Source organism: Primulina eburnea, chromosome 8 (genome assembly GCF_022965805.1).
Source record: "Primulina eburnea isolate SZY01 chromosome 8, ASM2296580v1, whole genome shotgun sequence".
In the NCBI taxonomy this organism is placed as follows: Eukaryota; Viridiplantae; Streptophyta; class Magnoliopsida; order Lamiales; family Gesneriaceae; genus Primulina; species Primulina eburnea.
The window spans coordinates 35,558,965-35,580,305 of record NC_133108.1 but is presented as its reverse complement, the minus strand read 5'-3'; the positions used below and the strand labels follow the sequence as shown (position 1 = coordinate 35,580,305).

General features: G+C 37.8%; 2 protein-coding genes across 2 annotated transcripts; one reads left to right on the top strand and one right to left on the bottom strand.

The window, feature by feature from the left end:
* Nucleotides 1–1,232: 1,232 nt before the first annotated feature.
* On the top strand, nt 1,233–5,692 carry LOC140839450 (chaperone protein dnaJ 72-like). Its single transcript, XM_073206165.1, has 4 exons — nt 1,233–1,801; nt 3,599–3,668; nt 3,793–3,960; nt 4,813–5,692. The coding sequence occupies exons 1-3, from the start codon at nt 1,389–1,391 to the stop codon at nt 3,856–3,858; spliced, it is 549 nt and encodes a 182-aa protein (XP_073062266.1). The 5' UTR covers nt 1,233–1,388; the 3' UTR covers nt 3,859–3,960; nt 4,813–5,692.
* Nucleotides 5,370–7,102, bottom strand: LOC140839449 (presenilin-like protein At1g08700). Its single transcript, XM_073206164.1, is given in 2 exon segments — nt 5,370–6,212; nt 6,214–7,102. Coding segments are annotated over 2 exon segments (1,479 nt in total). The 5' UTR covers nt 6,979–7,102; the 3' UTR covers nt 5,370–5,498.
* Nucleotides 7,103–21,341: the final 14,239 nt, after the last annotated feature.

The window sequence follows — 21,341 nt, the reverse complement described above, 5'->3', positions numbered from 1 at the left end:
TTCCAAACAAAGACATCGGGAGAAAAAAATAGCAAAAGAAGCTAGAGCATGTACAATCATATTGACAGATCGTCTAACATGAAAGAGATGTCGAATGCCATTTTGCTCAAAAAGTTGTCTAATATCCTCCGCACAAGATCCAACATAACTCAGATCTTCTTTTGGACACATGACTGTTTGCATCGCCAAAAGAGAATTCGAGTTACTGTGATTAATGAGAATATTGTGATATTATATTTATTAAACATAATTATGATATTATATTTATTAATTATTTTATCCACCAACCACGGCCGATATTTTTTAAGTCCTCAAATATATTGTATTTCATTTGAAATTAAAAATACACCAATTGATAATTTTGTTAAAACTACCTAATATTTTCAGACTATATACATATATTGTTGAAGTCAGGTGTATACCTATATCTCATTTTTAAACAAAGAATGATCATTTTCTCTATTTATAATTTTATCGTTATATTGATAATTATACATTTTAGTAGATGTATATTAAAGTTTATGTTCGAGAAAATAATAAATTAAAATTAGAAATACTTAATTGATTTAGTACTACAGTACAGGAAAAAAAAATTGCCACGGAATAACAGTCGTAATTGCATTTAACGACATTTTAACGCTTAATTTTAGACGATTTCTCAAAACTTGTCGTTAATTAGCGATAGTTTTGAGAAAGTAAACTGTCGCTAAATTAGCGACGGTGTAAACCGTCGTCAATTTAGCAACAGAATATTATCCAAACTATCGTTACTTAGTGACGGTTTACGAATAAACCGTCGCTAATTACCGACAGTTTGGTTAAAACACGTTGGTGTTAGCCACTGTTTGATTTAACCAGTCACAATTTGCAAGAGTTTTATGAGATATCGCTATATTTAGCGACAATTTTATTAAAACCTATCGCAATTATTTTAATAGCGACGATTCAACACATAAAACAGTTGCGAACACACATAAGTTTATTTTTTTTATTGCGGTGAGTAGGGTGGGAAAAATACCGAAATTACCGAAAATATCATAACCGTACCGACATTTTTTTAGGTATAACCACATTTTTCGGTATATCGAATTTTTTTTCGGTATCATTATGGTATTGGTGTGAATTTTTTCCATAGAAAAATTTCGGAATTTCGGTATCGGTACCGGTATGAATTTTTTGATATCGATATTTTGCCACGGTATACCGAAAATCCACCCCTACTGGTGAGGAGTAAATATAAACCGATTTATCAAAATTCGAAGCAAGAGAAAATACGGCTCTAGCACCGCCACGCCGCCCGCTATGCCACCTCTTCTATTCATCCTCTTCCACAAAACCAGCCTTCGTTTTCTTCAGCAATATCGAAAACCCATGTCCAATTAACTCATATGGATCATTATCAGGTCTTGGGTCTAAGGAAAAGTGCGAGCAAAGAAGAGATAAAGCAAGCTTTTCGCAATTTGGCGATGCAATTTCACCCGGACAAACATTCTCAATCCTCCCAGCATTCGAGAGACTCTGCTACCTTCAAATTCAAGCAGATTTCGGAGGCGTATGAGACTCTCATAGACGATCGCAAGCGCGCAGATTATAATATTAGCAGAAGTGCTTATGGCGCGGCGCAGAATAAAAGATACGACTATGCTTACGACAGAGGCGCCGCCCGAAATTCATATGGGAATGCTTATGGGTACAGTGGATCGGCGAGTAAAGGCGCTGGAGATTTTACTTTTGCCAAATTTGAGATGGGTCTTCGGTATCTCACCACCAGGAGTTTTCTCCTCAATGCAACTTTTGCAGGGTAATTTTCTTTTTATCTTTTTGATTTGATGCAGTTCGAATTTGAGTGTGTTTCATTGAAATTTTGATTAGTTCTAGCAAAATGTTTTTGCTGTTTCTGTAAATTACGCGTTGGTATGTAGATTAGCATAACGATTTTAGCTAAATTATTTTACCTGATTAATAATTTCGATCAAAATCACGAGCAAGAAAACCCAGCTTGATGTGGGCCTGGAGTGGACTTAAAATGATAAAATTTCAAAATTCTTATTTTCCCCAAAATATGTTTGTACAAATTTTGTTGCTTCACCTTTGCAGTGATTATTGTCGTGATCCATCTTGATGAGTGAAATTTTCGTCTGGATTCATCATTATTATCATCTTATGTTGATATTCAAAGAACATGGAAGGCTGTCTGGAAGGGCAGTAGAACCATGAATCGGTGTAAGAAAAAGAACTTGAGGAATTATGCCTTCTCTTATGCATAAATGACTTCTAGGCTAGAGGAAGATTTGATGGGAACATGGTAGCTTCAATGATTTGCATGGATATCGCACAAATTAAGTTCAAGGGTCAAGATTGGCACTCCTTGAAGTGAAGTGCATTAAATCATAATATTCTAAATCCAAATATCCAAAGCAAAATTCATGAGACATCGTGCAATAATTGCTGACTGTACTATTGAGAAATATTATGAAAAAAGACTACGTTGGATTTTGCGATGAATTCATAGTTCCTCCGTGTATAGGAATATTGAGCTTTGTACTTCATTAACAGGAAAAAAATTATCAGATATCTTCCAATTATTGCTTAAATGAACTGTTGAGAAATACCATGAATAAATGTTAGGTTTATTTCGCCTTGGGTTCATAATTCCGTCATTTACGTGGCATCTAAATATCTAAAGGCAGGTCCGAGACTTGTTGAGACTAGACATGTCCGATGTAGGCTGTGCGTTTTAGGCTCTTCATAACTATGATTGCACAGTTGTAGTAGAGGAGAAACGCTGAATACACAATGGACCCTTCATGCTGATGGAGTCAAATGTATCTCAAGTTTTATGCAAGTTGAAACCCAAGTGAAAACTAAACTGATTAGGATATTTGGAATTTTGAAACAATATAAGAATTACAAAGTCTACCACTCGCTAAAAAGTTGAAGAACAGGTAAAACTATGGAAAGGTAATGACATTAATATTAGTTGCCCTAAAATAATAAACAAAATTCTTTGGGATAGGGTGATTGAAATTGGAGGTGGTTTATGTGAATTCAAAATGGGCAAAATTTGACCATATGCTGTTCCTTTTCTAATCCACTTCCCAGTCACTCGTGAAGTGTATGTTCCTTGGTCGATGGTTGTCCTGCAATCTACTTTGTGAAAATTCTTTTTTTCCCACTCTTATTGGATCTTTTACTGTCCTTATGCTGTAGAAGTCTATTTTAAGTGACATGGACACAGATAATTAGTTTGCATGACCATTTTTCTTGGATTTGAAGGTAAAACAATGCAACACCAGATTAACTTTTGAATGGTGATTCCAGTATTTTTGTTATGGTTACGATAATCGTCATGTACATTTTTAAGTTTATATTCATTCAACTTTTTCTACAAGCAGTTCACATGTTTGTTCGTAGTTTTGGACTGGTAATTGCTACTATTTAGATTAATGAATGACATAAAAAATATTCATTAAATCTGAATGCACAATATACATGTGTCTGTGTTTGTGTTTGTGTTTGTGTGTGTGTGTGTGTGTGTGTGTGTGTGGGGTGATAATCCTTGCGGAAGGACTTTCGCTAATGTTTCTCTTTGTTACAGTATTTTGTTAAGTGGATTATATATTGTTGATACGGGCGGTGAGACACTATGGAAAATGCACAATCCTGGGGTTAGTTATTTTCTCTGTTCTTGTTTAGATTGAATTCTGTCAATAATAGTTCTGTGAATTAAAGCCTCTATAATGGCAGCAATTTATTTCCAATACATATTAAATTGTCTTATATAATATGTAGAAATCTTTTGAAGAAGCCATGGAGTCTGTAAAAAAAGCCAAAACGGTGGAGGATGACACTTACTAAGCTCCCCGCTCCCTTCAAGTGTTGTTTTTCAATACCAAGACCTTGAAGTTCGTCAATCAACTCTGGAATAAAAATTTATGCAAGATACCATCGAGAAAGTGCGTATGTAATTATGTAAATACTGTTTGTAATAAATAATTACTAGTATTTAACACGTGCGATGCACGGATGATATTATTAAAAATTAGTGAAAAACGAATAGATATTTAATTGAAAAAAATAATATAATAATAAAAACAATATTTTCGTTAATTTTTTAAAAAATTCTTAAATATAACGCATGTCAATTAATTTTTTTGGCTAATAATCACTATCATATATCAAAATTTTAGATTGTGTTAGTTTAAGGTAATGACATTATGCTTATCGTGTTTAGTGTATTGATTTCGACCTACCAACTTTAATACATATTTAATTCTTTAATTTTCGAGAAGTTGTATATTATTATTTTTTAATATGTGATAAAAAAAATTATTTTTAAATCAATACTCTTTTCAGAATTCAGTAATTTGATCTAAATTCACATTCACAAACAATTTTGTAATATGACACGTGTTTGACAAATTTAAATGATAATTGTTTCATCAATATCTTTATCCAAATGAGTTGTGATTTTATCTACAAAATCACTTCATAATATACATAATAACCTATTATTTCGAAAGAAAAATGAAAATGTGATCATAAATAAATTATGTATTAATCAGAAAAGTTAATTTATTAATATTTACTATGTATATTCCAAAACAATGTCAATAAATTTTATAAGGTGTTTTTTAATAACATGCATACTTTCTTTAGAATTAGTTTAATCATTTCAATTACAAAACATTTTATAATATCATGTATCCGTGAACTTTGTAATATAGAAGAAAATTATCACATCAATACCAAGACCTTGAAGTTCGTCAATCAACTCTGGAATAAAATTTATGCAATATACCATCGAGAAAGTGTGTATGTCATTATGTAAATAATGTTTGTAATAAATAATTATATACACATTTTATGCTTATAACAAGCTGCAATTCTTGAATATATGAATATTTATAACCTTAATGCGGGTTGTGAAGGTAAATGGCAAGACTTTCTTTAGTTGCCAGTATATGTTCAACAAATTTATGATTCCATCACCTGATACAATGACAAATGATACATGGACCATGCCCATTAATCCTACGTGTATTTCGTGATCCAGTGACAAATGATGCACAGGAAACTATCCATCTAAAGATCCACACTATACTACTGTATCAAGAAGTAACGATCTTGAATACCAAATATGTGTTGCCCGAAAATAACTTCGGATTCAAAATGATGGCTCCAAATGTAAGATATAGGAGACAGCCCCATACCACATATATCAAGTTTACCATATGCTAGTTTCGATAGAACACGTTAAGGAACAAATGGCAACGCAATAACGTACGAAACTCGAGTTTTAACTTCTCCACACAAACAAGGCTAGTATTAATCATATATAGAGAGAGAGTAGCCAGAGAAATGAAGTTAAGTGAATTGTGTAGTGTAAAGAATCCTTTCACTCCAAGACCATGGATTACATGTTGAATCATGACATATTTTCAAGAAATCTATCAAAAAAGGCAAAGTTTTGTCCATTTCACTAACATACTGCCATTTTAGAACATCATCAAATTCGTAGAAGCCCCAACAACAAATGGCTCCATCAAGAGTCTGGTCAAGAAGTAAAACATCACTCCCAAAGTAATCGAAATCGGAAGTGCAGGTAAAGCATGACGAAAAACAGCCAACAATATGAGAGTACACCCTAGTCCCGATATGATAGCAAGATAACATGCATAAACGGTCATCAAATCATACATAGCCGCCCTTCCCACAAGCACACTATAGAAAATGAAGTCCCCCATACCAAGCTTTATCCCCCTTTCAGTCATTTCTTTCCTCTCCGCCCTATCCCTACCATTCATTCGTAGAGTATTACTAATAAGACCAACATTATTGACACTGCTAGTATAATTAAGGGGCGACTGGCTCTCCCTCGAAACTCCATCACCCATTAAAGGGAAATTTTCACCTAAATCTTCCCTCTCCTCAATCTCACCAAGATTAGCTCTCTCGGCTGTAATGACCTCAATCGAGTGATCCCTTTCTTGAGTACTACTTATATTTAAAACTCTATTTCTCATCAATGGAAAAGTCTCCCCCCCATCTTCCCTGTCCTCATCAATCTCATTTCCATCAATAGAACTCTCGATTCCCATTATCTCAATAGAGTACTCACTCTCCCGAGTCTCTGTATGATTCTCGTTCTCTCTATTATACAACAACACTTGCAGCTCCACCGCATTCCTATTGTTATCATCACCTGTTCGACTCCAGCCCTGCTGCTGCTGCTACCAAAAACCCCAAACTTGAGTCTCGAGACCCGTGACTCCGGCCTACGTTTGGCCTTGATTCATATACCAATGCTGGCAACTCCTCGTCCCTACTCGAGGCTAACTCCACCAACAACTTCAATGGTCCTCCCGGGACTAAAACTGCAACTAAATCATATAACGCTAATGCAACCAACACAACCCAAGTAGTCCATTCAGGTAATCGGGTGAACCATGCGGCGACAATGATACCCAACACCACCAAATTGCTCTGCTTCACAATTATCGGAACCCCATTTGAGAAAACAGAAATCGTGCCCAGAATCGTAAAATTAAACAGCAAAATGCAAAAAGTGACCGCGTCAACGGGTATGTTGAATCGCTGGATGATCGAAATCAATATGGAGCTGCCCATGGATGAGAAAATCATGAAGACGGAGAAGCGCGTGTAGTGCACGAGAAAGTTGGTGAACCGGTAGTAGAAGAGGAGAACGAGAAGGAATGTGACGATGGTGATGATGAGGACGAAAACGACGGCGTTTAGGATAGCGCCCTCAAGTTTTTGAACTGAGGAGTCGGAAGGGGACTCGACGTAGACTAAATTGGCCGCGGTGCGAAAAGTGGAGGCCCCAGCGGAGGTTGTGGCTGATGGGTTGTAGACGGTGTAGACTAGGAGGACGACAAGGAACATGCAGACGGAGACTGGAGTCATAACGCCGATGATTTCATGCCCGATCGTTTCCAAAATGCTCCCGCTCTCCATTTCCGGAGGCGGAGACGGCGGAGCTGTAAAGGTCTTCGATCTGCCGTTCTGGTGGAAAAAAAATGGGTGGTCTATGTTTCAGGGTTCCTTTTTTTTTTTTTTTGTGAGAATTCAGTGTCCATTTTGAAAGAGGTAAATTGTAAAGTAAATAGTAACATAATTTTACTTTACGACGAGAAAACTTATATTAGTATATCAATAATCAGATGTCATCAATCATAAGATTGTCAAATCAGAACGGAAAATCACCCGATACCCAATGTATTAGTGTAAGAGAGGAAATAGAAAATTTTGTCAGAACATGTACCACCATGTTAGCCGACCGTTTAATGTGGTATAAATGTGATACCATTGGGCCCTTTATCAACTCTCCTATCTCTGTCGTAATGGTTCTCATATATCCAAAATCCTCAAATGGTTTGGTGACTACTTGCACCACAAATAGAGATCTGACCACAAACAGAGAATCTGACGTAACGTAGACTCCTTGATAATTTCTATCACGTAGAATATTTAGTCCTTCATGTATTGCTATCAATTCTCCATGTGTGACCGATAAGGGTTACTTGATTTTCTGGCCAAAAGCGCATATCAGCTTTCCTTGGTGTTCTCTCACAGCTCCACCAATTGTGTATCCATTCATATTTGTGTTATAAGAAGCATCCACATCCAGAAAAAGATATCCAATAGGAGGAGGTAGCCATCTCGTCCGTGATTCTACAATAGTTGAGTCTGAAGTCAGCCTTTCCATGCATTTCATACTTAGATATTCACCTAGAAAGTCAATGCACCACCCAATTTATTAATTATGTGTGCTTCCCTCCTTAGTGTGCAACAAACTAGTCATTTCCTTCCATAGAGCTCATGTACACACAACAATTTCCTCAAACTTGTGCCTCCCTAGTTCATTCATCAACCAAAAGCATATATCCCGTGAATCATGGCAATTAATACTATCAATGACGTTGTAGAAATCAGTTCCTTTCCAGTAAGATTTGCTCTTGGCACATGAAAAGACAGTGTGGCTTGTTGTATCCCTCCCGAATTTACAAAAAAGGGCAAAGACCCTTAACGGAACATGATGTGATAATAAATTCCAAAAGTAGCAATAGCATCATGATATATTTTCCACCAAAAAATTTGTACCTTTGGCAGCAAAGAGAGAAACCATATAAATTTCCACCATGACTTCATCGTAACTTCCGATTGATTTTCCGGGGGTGTATGCAACCCGATTCCCAACCTGTACCACTCATGCACCGAATATTTCCCTTTCTTGTAAAGGCGCCAGAACCTCGAGTCATGTTTATCGTTCGGTGGTAGAGGGATCGAGATAATCTCTGAGGCAACAAGGCAAGAATTTTTTTCTTAACGAGGCTCATGTTCCATTGATTATGGATTATGAGGGATTGGACCATGGATTGGTCATTTGCATCTTTTAGAATCTATCCCAGGATATTTTGAAATTTAGGTATCCATTTGTCATCAAATATTCGTATTGAGTTTCCATTACCAACTCGCCATATGAGTCCTTCCCGTAATAAGTCTCGGCTCCACAACAGTGATCTCTATATGTAGGAAAGGTTATGTCCCAGGTTGTCTTCCATTACATCACTATGTCGGAAATATCTAGATTTGAGAACTCATGTAAATTAACACTCCGTTTAGTTATCATGCGCCATACCTGTTTTGCGAGAACTGCCTTGCTGAAGATATCTATCTTGCGAAACCCCATACCATCTAGAATTTTTGGTTTACACATCATATTCCAATTTTTCCAGTGCATTCTTTTCTCCCTTTATCAACTCCCCACCAAAAATTATCACACATCTTTTCAATGTCTTCACAGATAGCTTGAGGAATACGAAAGCAGGCCATTGCATATGTCGGTATAGCTTGGAGTACCTATTTAATAAGAACCTCTTTGCCACCCTCCGAAGAGAATTTATTTTACCACTGCTTGATCTTTTTGTCTATCCGTTGGGTCAGGTATCCAAACTGAACCCTTTTACTTCGCAAAGAAAAGGTCGAGAGTCCTAGATATACCTCATGGCCCTGCACTACTGGAATTGTCAACTTAGCCTTTATTACATCAATTGTTTCAGACCTGGTATTCGGACTGAAGGATAAATCCGACTTCTCAAAATTCACTAGTTAACCAAAAGCTGACTCATACAACTTTAGACATCAGCTTACCTCTTTGCAATCTTCCGTTGTGGCTCAAAAAAATACTAGGCTATCATCTGCGAAGAAAAAATGGGTTATTGATAGGCACGAAGGAGCAATTTTGATTCCATGGATATTGCCCCGTTTTTTAGAGACAATGAGCATTTCTGAAAATCCGTGTGCTCATAGAACAAACAGGAAAAGTGATAGTAGATCACCCTGGCGAATGCCTCATTGCAGTTCTAAGTGGCCCACAACCTCTTGATTTATTTTAAAAGAGTACGAGACAGATGTGATACAATTCATAATCAAGCCAATCCAATGTTGTGAAAAACCCATCTTTTGCATAACTTGTGCAATGAAGTTCCATTCCACGCGATCGTACGCTTTGCTCATATCAAGTTTTAGAGTGGCGAATCTTTTTTTCCCTGATCGCTAATTACTTAACCATTGGATTAATTCAAAGCCCACTATAATGTAGTCTGAAATTAATCTGCCCAGCACGAACGCACTCTGAGATTCCCTATTATAATTGTCATGATCGGTCTCAAGCGGTTTGTTAGTGCTCTGGCTATTATTTTATAGCACACATTGCACAGGCCAATGGGCCGAAACTTTTTCACCATCATTGGCTGGGGAACTTTCTGTATCAGTGAAACCACAGTAGAGTTCAAGGCCTTCAAGTCTGCACCATCATTCAGTATTTTGAGTGATGTCTCAATTATGTATTTACCAACTATGTTCCAGCATCTTTGATAAAATAAGATTGACATACCGTCACGACCCGGGGATTTGTAGGGATGCATGTCAAAAAGAGCTCTCTTTATTTCTTGCGCCATAAAAGGTGCACATAGTGAGTTATTCATATTATCCGTAACCGAAGGCTTAATGCAATCAGTGACTAGTTTGATGTGAACAAAGTGTTAAAGTATTCAAGAAAAATTTCAGTCATACATGTCGGTTACTCGCAAAAATCGCCATGGTTCAAAATTAAACCACGTATATAATTTGTTGTCTTTCTCATTGACTGACACCTTTGTATGAAATAATCTTGAATTTCGATCCCCCAATCGGAGCCAGTTCGCTTCGCTTCACTGGTGCCAGTAAATTTCTTCTTTAGAGTATAGCGTTTCTAACTCCCCTTCCAAAATCTTTATCCTACCTGATTCCTGCTGCCACATGGTGCTATTTTTTAGTTTGTTGAGTATGTTTCTCTTCTCCTTAATGAACCGCGGAATAGCACGGAATCGATTTCCAGCCCATGTTTGTAGCTCACGTGCACAATATGCAATTCTGTCACGGATACAAGTTCCCAGAGGCAGGCTCGACCAGCTCCTTTTTATCACTTCCATTCATAGTTCCTCAGTTAGCCAACATGTCTGGAATCTAAATATATGGCTATGGTATTTTGTACTTATTTGATGTAAATCCTATATCGATTTTGTCTCAAGCAGAACTGGTCTGTGATCGGAATGGTAGAACTCAAGGTTATAAACCTTTGTAAAGAGCATTCGGACAAGACGTCTCTAAAAGCTTGGATTTGTGTCGTCGATCTCAAGTTTCCCCCATATTTTTCACTATCAAAATAAATTTCATTGAAATCGCCACCAACAAAGACACTCGTGCTAATTTAGGTATATTTGATAACTTACGAAGCAGCTCCCAAGAGATATGTCAGAGATTTGCATCCCGGTTACCATAGAAGCCGTTGAATCTTTAATGCTTTTCGGATCCGAACACTTCACAATCGATGTGCCCTTTGGAATAAGACTCGATTCTGACCCTCAAAGGGATCTTTCCACATTAGTATTAATCCACCTCCATTCCCTTCACTGTTAACGACAAAACAACCAGAATACTCAAACAAATTCTTTCATCTTGTGCACATGTGCTCTTTCATGCGTGTTTCACATAAGAATAGAAGGGCGGGAGACTTTTCTGTAATGAGTCGTTTTAATTCCCAGAACGCCAGTTGGTTCCCAAGCTCCCGGGCATTCCACACGATGCAACTCATTGTTGTCAGCGGGACTGCACCGCAGCCGCCGCAGATGGAGAAGAGGTACTGGACGAGAGTCTTTGAATCATGTTTCTCTTGTTTGGATTGAGAGTATCTTCAATATTGATATCCAATTCTCTGTCCTGTTTTAAACTGTTATAGTGAGTGGTCACTTGATTGTCCTCAAGATTTCCTTGTTTTGCATTTATAGCTCTTCTCTTCCACTGCATTGGACTCTTTGCCAACTGTGTTGTATCTGCACCCTTCTCTTTATGATAGTCTTTGTCCCACCTAGTGAGATCGGTTTGCGCTTCTAGCTTCTTTGTTACTATTTGCATGTTGGTGTGAGGTATGTGGTGTCTATTCCAATCCACCATCTTTATTAATCGCGGTTCGAATATTATCATACATCATGTTATCATGCACATCTGCAGTAGATGAATGGTTTTGTCGAGTTTTTGTACTTCTCTCGCCGCTACTAGGAGAGTTATGTGATTCCATATGTTTAACATTTTCTGGATCATTCAAGATGATTTTCTTCCCCTTCCCATGCTCTCCTTGGTTGAGCCTGATTTCGATGGGGATGGTGTCCTCTCCTTCTTTCTTCCTAATTGTGTTGTTGCTCGGATCCAGGGTCTAGAGGGAAGTATTTTGTTGTCAATTCCATCTTGGTTGCACTCACGTAAGCTATGCCCAATATTTCCGCAAGCATAGCAGAAGTTTGGTAGTTTTACATAGGTCAATATGATGATAAAGTATTCCGCTCCTTCTTTCATCCCCACACGCACATATTTCTGCAGGGGCTTGGAGATATTGATCTAAACCCTCACCCTCACCCTCGCATATCTTCCAAGGAAGGTACTCGTCTCTCCAGCGTCAATATCTTCAGTAATATCTATTTGATTTCCAATCTGTTCCAGGATCGGTTAATTCATAAAAGCTACCAGCAAATTATGACATTGAACCCATATTGAGATCTCCTCAAAAGTCCGTGCTCTTATGTTTTCCAGTCCATTAATTTCCTTGATAACCACTAGGTCTCGGAATAAGTGCCACGGACCATCATGGAGAGCACGCATTCTATCCGCAATAGCCTTGACTTCCATCAAAAACATGTTGTCTCCCATAGATTCGATTTCCACGCATCTGGTTGATTTTAGAATATGTGGCATATGATGTCGAAATGTCTCTCTGTTAATTGATTTGGTTGAAAGAACCTGTGCAACCAAGCAGAGTCTTGCCCAATGGACCCCAACTTGGACTTCTTCATCATTGAGGGTTAGTTTTGGCTCATCGTCATCATGTTGAATTTTGATTTCCTCAACCATTCGTATTATGCTATCATGTTATCAGGATTCATTTTAGTAACCTTGCACTTAGATTGAAAAAGGATTTCAATTTGGTGACATGACCTACAAGTGTTAGGAAAGCGGCTCACACAAAGTGTTTCTCATAGAAACCTTGAGGAGAGAGTTTTACATAACTCTACTTTACTAAGTTACCTAATATGTGGTTATAGTTGATTTTAATATCAGCATTTTGGTAAATGGATAAACAAGCCTAGCTTTATTCAATGAATGAGACTTTATTAGAGTTTGTCAAAAAAAATTAAATTTTTAACTCTCCTTTTATTAGTAACCAATATATTAAGGATTAAAAATTACATTTATTAATAATCTCTTATTTTTCACTTCACCATCACTCTCTCTCAGTATCTTCTTCCTAGTTCGATTTTTTTTTTTCCGGCCGGTGTTTTCATTCGACCACTGTCCTCAACCGACGAGATCTATTATCGGTTGTTGTGCGGTGGCGACGAGATTTTTGTAGGCTAACGACGGAGGCCTTCTTTCTCTGCTCCCGGAGTAATTTTTTGTTTTGTAATTTAAAGTTAATTATGTGCATATCTGATAAATGAGCTTAGTTTTTGCATATTAGAAGTTTGATGAGTTTTTTTTAAAAATAATTCAAATTTTAAAATTAATTTCAAAAGTAATTTAAAAAAAAAAACGTTTTCAGAAATACCCTAATCCGCGCTTACGAAGTGCGGACGCTGCTCACGTGGAGCAGCGTCCGTGCTTCGTAAGCGCGGACCCTGCAAACGTGGAGCAGCGTCCGTGCTTACGAAGCGCGGATGGTTATTGCGACGGAAGTTAGCGACGGACTGTATAACAAAACCGTCGCTAAAATCATTTAGCGACGGTTTTAAACAACCGTCGCTCAAATTGAATCAGGGACGGTTTAAAAAACCGTCGCTCCGTTTCGCGACGGACTTTACCGTTGCTAATTCTTATTAACAGCATGTTATCCGCTAGATAATATTATTAAAAATTAGTGAAAATGAAAAAATATTTAAATTGAAAAAAAAAATATAAAATAAAACTATTTTTCGCTAATTTTAAAAAACTTTCTTAAATACAACGCATTTAGGTTAATTTTTTTGGCTGTTAATCACTATCATATCTCAAAATTTAAGATTGTGTTAGCTTAAAGCAATGACATGATGCATATCGTGTTTAGTGTATTGATGTCGACCACCAACCTTAATATATATTTAGTTCTTAAATTTTCGAAAAACTATATATTATTATTTTTTAATATGTGATAGAAATGTATTTTTAAATCACATTCAATAAAATTAATGATAAATATTTTTTTGAAAAAAATCAGTAATTTCGTCTAAATCCATATTCACAACGTGTTTGATACATTTGAATGATAACCATAATTGTTTCATCAGTATCTTTATCCAAATGGGTTGTGATTTTATTTACAAAATCTCTTTATAATGTACACAAAAGACTATTATTCTGAAATAAAAAATAAAACACAATCATAAGTAAATTATGTAAAAATCAGAAAAGTTATTTAATTAATATTTATTATGTGTATTACAAAATAATGTCAATAAATTTTATAAGGTGTCAGTCATCCCTGACTCACTGCAAAACCAGGTTGAATAGTAGAGGTTTATGAAAAAACTTATTTCGTGATGAATTTTTTTCTGTTTTTATTTAATGTCTTCATTACAACAAAAACGATTTTTCGCAGCGACGGATTTGAGCGACGGTTTTTCCGTCGCTAAAAGTAGCAACGGTTGTTAAACCGTCGCTGATTCAATTTTAGCGATGGTCTTTACAACCGTCGCTAAATTAATTGTAGCGACGGCTGTATTATATATTCCGTCGCTAAATTCCGTCGCAATTACCAATAAGCACGTTTGCAGTGTCCGCGCTCCGCGCTTACGAAGCACGGACGCTGCTCCACGTGGGCAGCGTCCGCGCTTCGTAAGCGCGGATTAGGGTATTTTTGAAAACGTTTTTTTTTTAAATTACTTTTGAAATTAATTTTAAAATTTGAATTATTTTTAAAAAAAACCCGAAGTTTGATTGGCCGATTTATTACAAAGAAAATGGGTTTTTATTAAAAATAATTTAAATTTTAAATTTTTTTTCAAAAATACTTTAAAAAAAATATGTATCAAAACTACCTCAATCCGCTAATGAGAAGAGCGGACGCTGCCTACGATTAGGAGCGTCCGCGCTTGTCATCAGCGGACGCTCCAACGTAGAGCAGCGTCCGCGCTTGGTGTATTATATTTTTTTTTGTTTACAATTTTATCGATTTTCTACACCAATCGTTTCGTCTTGACCCATTCTTATGTCTTTATTACGTACGAACGAACATAATGTACGAACGATTCCCGAACAATTCACGTGAAAGTTGAGAAAACAAGACTCTGAAAATTTCACGTGAAGACCAATAATAGAGAAACGAGTCTTATATAATTGAAAAATTTTCGATTGAATCAGTTAACAATTCTCATAAATTTTCCCTCACTTCTCTTTGAATTTTTCTCCAATCTCAGTGAAAAATGTCTAACATCGACGTACTCTTATATTTTGGTGGTCATGTAGTTAGCAATCATGAATCGATTGAATATAGCATTCCATTTGTTAGACCGATACGAGTATCACGATCCATTAATTTGATGGATTTAGTTGAAGTTGTGCATAAAATGTTAGCAATCGATCCAGCGAATTTTGTTTTGAAGATGTCAACCAAGTATTCATTCATGGAGAGAGCATCTTGGCATGAAATTCAAGTCAATCTCGTTGATGACGATGTTTTACAGTTTATAATGCAATGTGACAATATGCATGTTTTTCATCTGTACGTGGAAGCAAATTCAATTGAGAATAATGTTGTATTTGATGATCCTGAATCGTACGTTCCACATGCATCCGATTCAGGTTTTTGTAACCAACCCGGTACGTCTACATATGGTGGTTTCCAGGAGCAAGAATCTTATGTTCCACAGGTTACTGAAGGACTCGGTAATATGAGTTTCGATGATGTAAGTGGGCCTTGGGATCAATTTATAAATGTCTCGTCGGAACAAAATAATGTTCCATATTGGCCGAATCCAACATTAGATACGAGTGCTCGTTGTCCGGATGAGGCCAATAATGATTATATTTGGAGGACTGATTCTGAACCCGATATATCATACAGCGAGTCTGAAGAAGACGATGCGAATGTTGATGATGAAGTGAATATTTTTACGAATCCTGATGAGGGGACATCATCTCGACAACCACCACGTGACACATTGCAGAGGCAGACCGTACCATTTCTGTCAAACACTTCTGAAATACCATCATTTTTCAATAAATTTTTTGAGGAAGAGCATCCTGATTCTGTCGATGTTCCTTGTGGAGAGCAATCAAGCTATTACAATCCGGATAGAGGTGAATTACGCGTCAACATGTTATTTAAAGATAAGAATGATCTTATTGCATCTGTGAAGGATTATTCTGTCAGAGTTGTCAGGCGTGAGTACCGTGTCGAGGATAGCACACGCAGTTTGTTGAAGTTACGTTGTAAAAATAATTCTTCTACGGTCATTTGTCGATGGGGACTGCGCGCTTCATTGAAGGCCAAGACAGGTTATTGGAAAATAACAAAATATGGCGGGCCTCACACATGTATATCTACGTCTGTTGGTATAGACCATAAGAACTTGAGCAGTGAGATGGTGGCACATACGCTATTGGGAGTTGTTCGTTGTGATCCTTCGTACGAGATTAAGTACATCATTGAAAATGTGAAAGATAAATATGGTTATCAAATCTCGTACCTGAAGGCATGGCGAAGTTTGAAACGTGCTATGGAAATTGCTTATGGTACATGGGAGAGCTCGGTTCAATTACTTCCAAAATATATGTGTGCTTTGTCCAAATACAATCTGGGAACAGTTGTGGAGTGGAAGCATCTCAGAGCCAACAATGAAATGAGTAAGACACTGAACTATGTTTTCTGGGCATTTAGGCCGTGTGTTGATGGGTTTCGGCATTGTCGGAAAATAATTAGTGTTGATGGTACACACTTGTATACCAAATACAAGCACAAAATGTTGATCGGTGTCACTCTGGATGCGAACAATCAGGTTCTACCGCTAGCATTTGCTGTTGTGGATGAAGAAACAACAGATTCTTGGAAATGGTTCCTGGAGAATCTCGGAAGACATGTTGTTCGTGGTGAAAATGGCGTGTGTCTTATTTCTGATAGACATAAGGGAATCGTGCGCGCAACTGCAGATCTACCATATTTTCAACCTCCACACAGTGTGCATCGGTTTTTTTTGAGACATGTGTGTTCAAACTTCAACGCTAAATTTAAAGACGTGCATCTGAAAGATTTATGCTGGGCGGCAGGCACACAGAATCAAATTTGTAAGTTTGAATCAATCATGGAGGCAATCAAACAAAAAAACATTTTGGCGCACCGATATTTGGCTGGAATTGAGAAAGAAAAATGGAGTTTGGCACATGATGGTGGTTGGCGTCGTGGGGTGATGACAACCAATATGTCGGAGTGTTTAAATAGTGTGTTGAAGGGTGCTCGTAGACTTCCTATATCTGCCATAGTACACTTGACACTTCAGAGGTGCGTACAATATTTTACTGAACGTGTGACTAGAGGTGCTCGAATGGTTCAGGAAAATCAGATGTGGTCAGATTATGCATTCCGGAAGTATGACAAGTGGGCGAGAAAATCTAGTGAACATCGTGTTGCCAAATATGATGTACGTGATCAAACTGCTTCTGTTGGAATTCTTTCCAGCGCACAACTCGCGCTCGTGCGGTAACTTGTTACCGCACGAGCGCGGGGGGCTCTGGAAATTTTCCAGAGCCCCTCGCGCCCGAGCGGTAACAAGTTACCGCTCGGGCGCGTTACGTGCGCTGGAAAGAATTCCAGCGCACAGCTCGCGCTCTTTCGGTAACTTGTTACCGCACGAGCGCGGGGGGCTCTGGAAATTTTCCAGAGCCCCTCGCGCCCGAGCGGTAACAAGTTACCGCTCGGGCGCGTTACGTGCGCTGGAAAGAATTCCAGCGCACAGCTCGCGCTCGAGCGGTAACTATTTACCGCTCGAGCGCGAGCATTTCTGCCTCCACACATCAACGCCCCTCTCTTTCCCTTTCCTTTATATTTCCTCCACTCCTTTCTCTATCTCTTTATCTCATATCCAAATCTCTCTCAATTCTCTCTCAATTCTCTTCCCTCCACCCCTTTTCCTTATCTCCTTACCAAAATTCCTACAACTCTCCAAATATCATTCAATTATCCTCATCTAATTATCAAACAATGGCTCCCAAGAAGGTGAAAGGTAATCTCGGGTATTCTTCTTCGTTTGATAGAACTCGATTTGTTAGTGATGCGGCGCAGGCTCGGTATGAACATGCCAAAATCAATAGAAACCCGATTACCGAGCGGGGATTTCGTAGACAAAGGGAGGATCGATACGTTGGGCCTCTTGTGGATTTGGATAGGCGCAGCTGGGAAAAATTTGGAGCTCAACCGAGAGCGGCGGTGGTCTCGATCGTGCGAGAATTTTACGCAAATGCGGGTGAGAGGACAGATGCCAAAGCTTTTGTTCGGGGTAAAATTGTGTCATTTGATTCTGATATAATCAATGCTTTTTTAGAAACGCCCGAGGTCGACGATTCCGCCTTCCAGACTTTGGTTGCTAACCCTGATTATACTGTGATAATCGACACCCTGTGTCATCCAGGGGCGATCTGGAAACCAGTAGGGGGATCACCGAGTTGTTTTGATGAAAAATATCTGAAGGCCGATAATGCTCTTTGGTATTTGTTTTTGGCAAGGAGAATGATGCCGGTGTCACACAAAAGTGAAGTTCAAAAAGAGCGAGCCGTGGTGCTATATGCTATATCTCAGGGTTACCCAATCAATGTGGGAAAGCTTATCAATTCTCAAATTTTGATAAGCGTTAATAATAGACATATCGGTCTTTTCTTTCCATGTCTCATATCAGAGTTGTGTGCGATGGCAGGCGTTGTGTTCCGTGATGATGAAGAGTGGCTGCAACCAATGAAGCCCATTTGTATCCAGGACTGGCAGCGTAAGTATGCTAAACGACGTTTAGAATTCAGGACGGATGAGGGCGATACAGGTGGATCGAGCACCGCCGTCCCGCGTCGCCAACAACCCCACAGACGGTCCCTAAACGAGAAAGTAGATGAAACTCTTGCCTTCATGGCACACCAGGAACGAGTTAACTTGAACCACAATGAACATATATCATATTTGGAGTCCATGATGCATACAATGATGGCCCATAGAGGTGTTGACCCAGGGACCATTCCTCCACCTCCGCCGTTCATTTCTCCGTTCAATTTTCAGTATGACTATCAGCCACAGGGGAATGCATCGGGAGTGCCACCACCAGATAATGATGAGGATGAATGAGGTATGTGATCTTAACGCATATCAACAGGTTCAAAAGAAGAACAACAAAGTCGAGGATATGGAAGTCAATTATGTTTTTTCATCTTATTTTTCGATTGTGTATCTTCTTCATTTCAGGTGTGTAAGATGTAAAAGAAATTGGAACGTGTTTGTTTATATTTTTTATTTCAGTTTTTTTTACTTGTGTTTTGTTTCCTGCACTTATATTAATCTGATACTGATGAAATTAAAAAATTTACAATCAGGTAAATAACACTATACTTATGAAATCATAAAATTCACACGGTGCAACAACGCAAACTGTACAACAATTGAAATTTTATAGTCACAATTAATTAGCAGAATCATCGTCATAATTAAAATGATACAAATGGCTCCCTGTTCCACAGTCAGGTGGATTGCGTCTTCTCGTCCCTCTACGCAATCCTATATTTTCAGGAATTCCTTCATTTGAATAATCTGGATAAGTGATAGGGGATATAACATTCCTCTGCGGTCGAGTATCATTCACAACATGCTGATGTCCGACGTTAAGCAAATTCGTGAAACTTTGTGTGTTCGACCAATAAGGAGTCTGAAAATCTGTCTGACCAAACGGACGAAAGTCACCATACCCTGAATCACCGAAAAAATCATGCTGAGTATTAGAGGTTCCTGCAATATTCATTTCAGCTAAAGTAAAAATCGTAGAGCCTCCTGCAAACCCACTTGGTTGCCCAACCATGTCAACTCTCCCTCCAAATGAAGACTGATGTGAAAACGGAGAAGGCGTACTAAAATTTTGTTGAACATTAAATTCTCCAACAAAAGTATTGTACGGTTGTGGTTGAAAACCAACGGCAGTAACTGCAGGTGAGATCGTGCGCACAGTTATTCGATTGTACCATTCAAAGTAATCTTCATCAGTTTGCGTCGTTCGCCCGTATAGCACCCCTTTACAAACATGTCTCAGCCTATTATTCCACAACTCAATTGAATTCCTATGATAATCTCTCCATTTGGTGTTGCGATGTCCTATTTTCGTGATATTATGCATATCGTCATTGTCGACGGCAGACCCTAGAATTGATTGCCGCCTTCGAAATTGTCGCATTACCCGATTAGGACGATGCATCTCCACAATGTCAAAGCAAATAAGGGGACAAACACATTGCCATATTTTGTTGTCGTATGAATCAATAATGGTCTTCACATCTATGTCATTTTTCTTGTATACGCTCCAATTAAACTGCAAAAAAATTATTAAAATTGAATATTAATTTCATCAACAAAAACTAAATAGTTTTCGGCTAATCACTATTACGTATTAAAATTTTATAATACCTCATTATTATTCATACGATCTAGCGATTCCCTTATAATTCTTACAGAATGTGTTGGCGAATGTGTGTAACTAAACTCATACGTCCACCTACAGTTACAAAAAAAAATTATATATCAAGAAAATATACAAGATAAATATGATATTTACAAAAATAATTTTTACATATTACCGTGCACCATATGGAGAAACTGGAATTAAAGCATCCAGATCAACGGGAGGTACAACTAATGTTAACCCATCTCGATCGGGATTAACACATTTAATCCTGCTCCATGCCCAAATCTGCGTGTAATAATAATAAAAAAATTTAACAAATTTAAACAAAATATCGTGTTAAATAATCACATCACATTAATGATACCTGCAGGATATATAAAGGTCCAGCCATTGTAGACATCTCTACACGTGTCGCGTTGCACAACTCACGATATAGAAATGCCAAAACTGCACTACCCCAACTATAAGACTTCACGTTATCAAGATCTCGTAACAGTTGCAAAAAAATTAGTCTAGCTGACCCTCCTTGATAATCAGGGAACATTATTCCTCCAATAATCATTAACGCAACACAACGAGTAAATTTCACAACATCTACCTCTGAAGTTTCATCATTGACAGGGTTAGATATACAATGATCATGTAGTGCTGTCATAGACAGATGACCACCTTTCAAATATTTTGATGCTGGCAAAAATCCCAACATATCCAAACATATGTGTTGCCATTCCTCAACTTTATGCGATACGTCTACTCCGGTTACTGCTTCACCATCAATTGTCAGTCCCCAAATTATTGAAAAATCTTGTAATGTAACTGTTGCTTCACCACATGTAAAGTGAAACGTGTGTGTCTCACGTCTCCAACGTTCAACAAGCGCAGTAATCAAATGATTATCAATAACTTGCGAGCCACATTCTAAAACTCCATAAAAACCCATATAATTTAAATATGACAATACACGCCTGTGTAAGTAATTATCGGTATATAACTTCCAAATCAAATTGTCTGACCTTTTCACTTTGACAATATCATCAACGGTTAATGAAGATACGCTTGATGAAATATGGGTCGCCTGTAAATATAGGACACTAAGATCTTCTGGATTTC

Excerpts from the sequence above, each read along its gene's own strand:
- LOC140839450 (XM_073206165.1), top strand. The coding sequence starts at position 1,389 with ATGGATCATTATCAGGTCTTGGGTCTAAGGAAAAGTGCGAGCAAAGAA. Across the intron at positions 1,802-3,598 it reads CTCAATGCAACTTTTGCAGG|TATTTTGTTAAGTGGATTAT; the intron begins GTAATTTTCTTT and ends TCTTTGTTACAG. Across the intron at positions 3,669-3,792 it reads GGAAAATGCACAATCCTGGG|AAATCTTTTGAAGAAGCCAT; the intron begins GTTAGTTATTTT and ends TATAATATGTAG.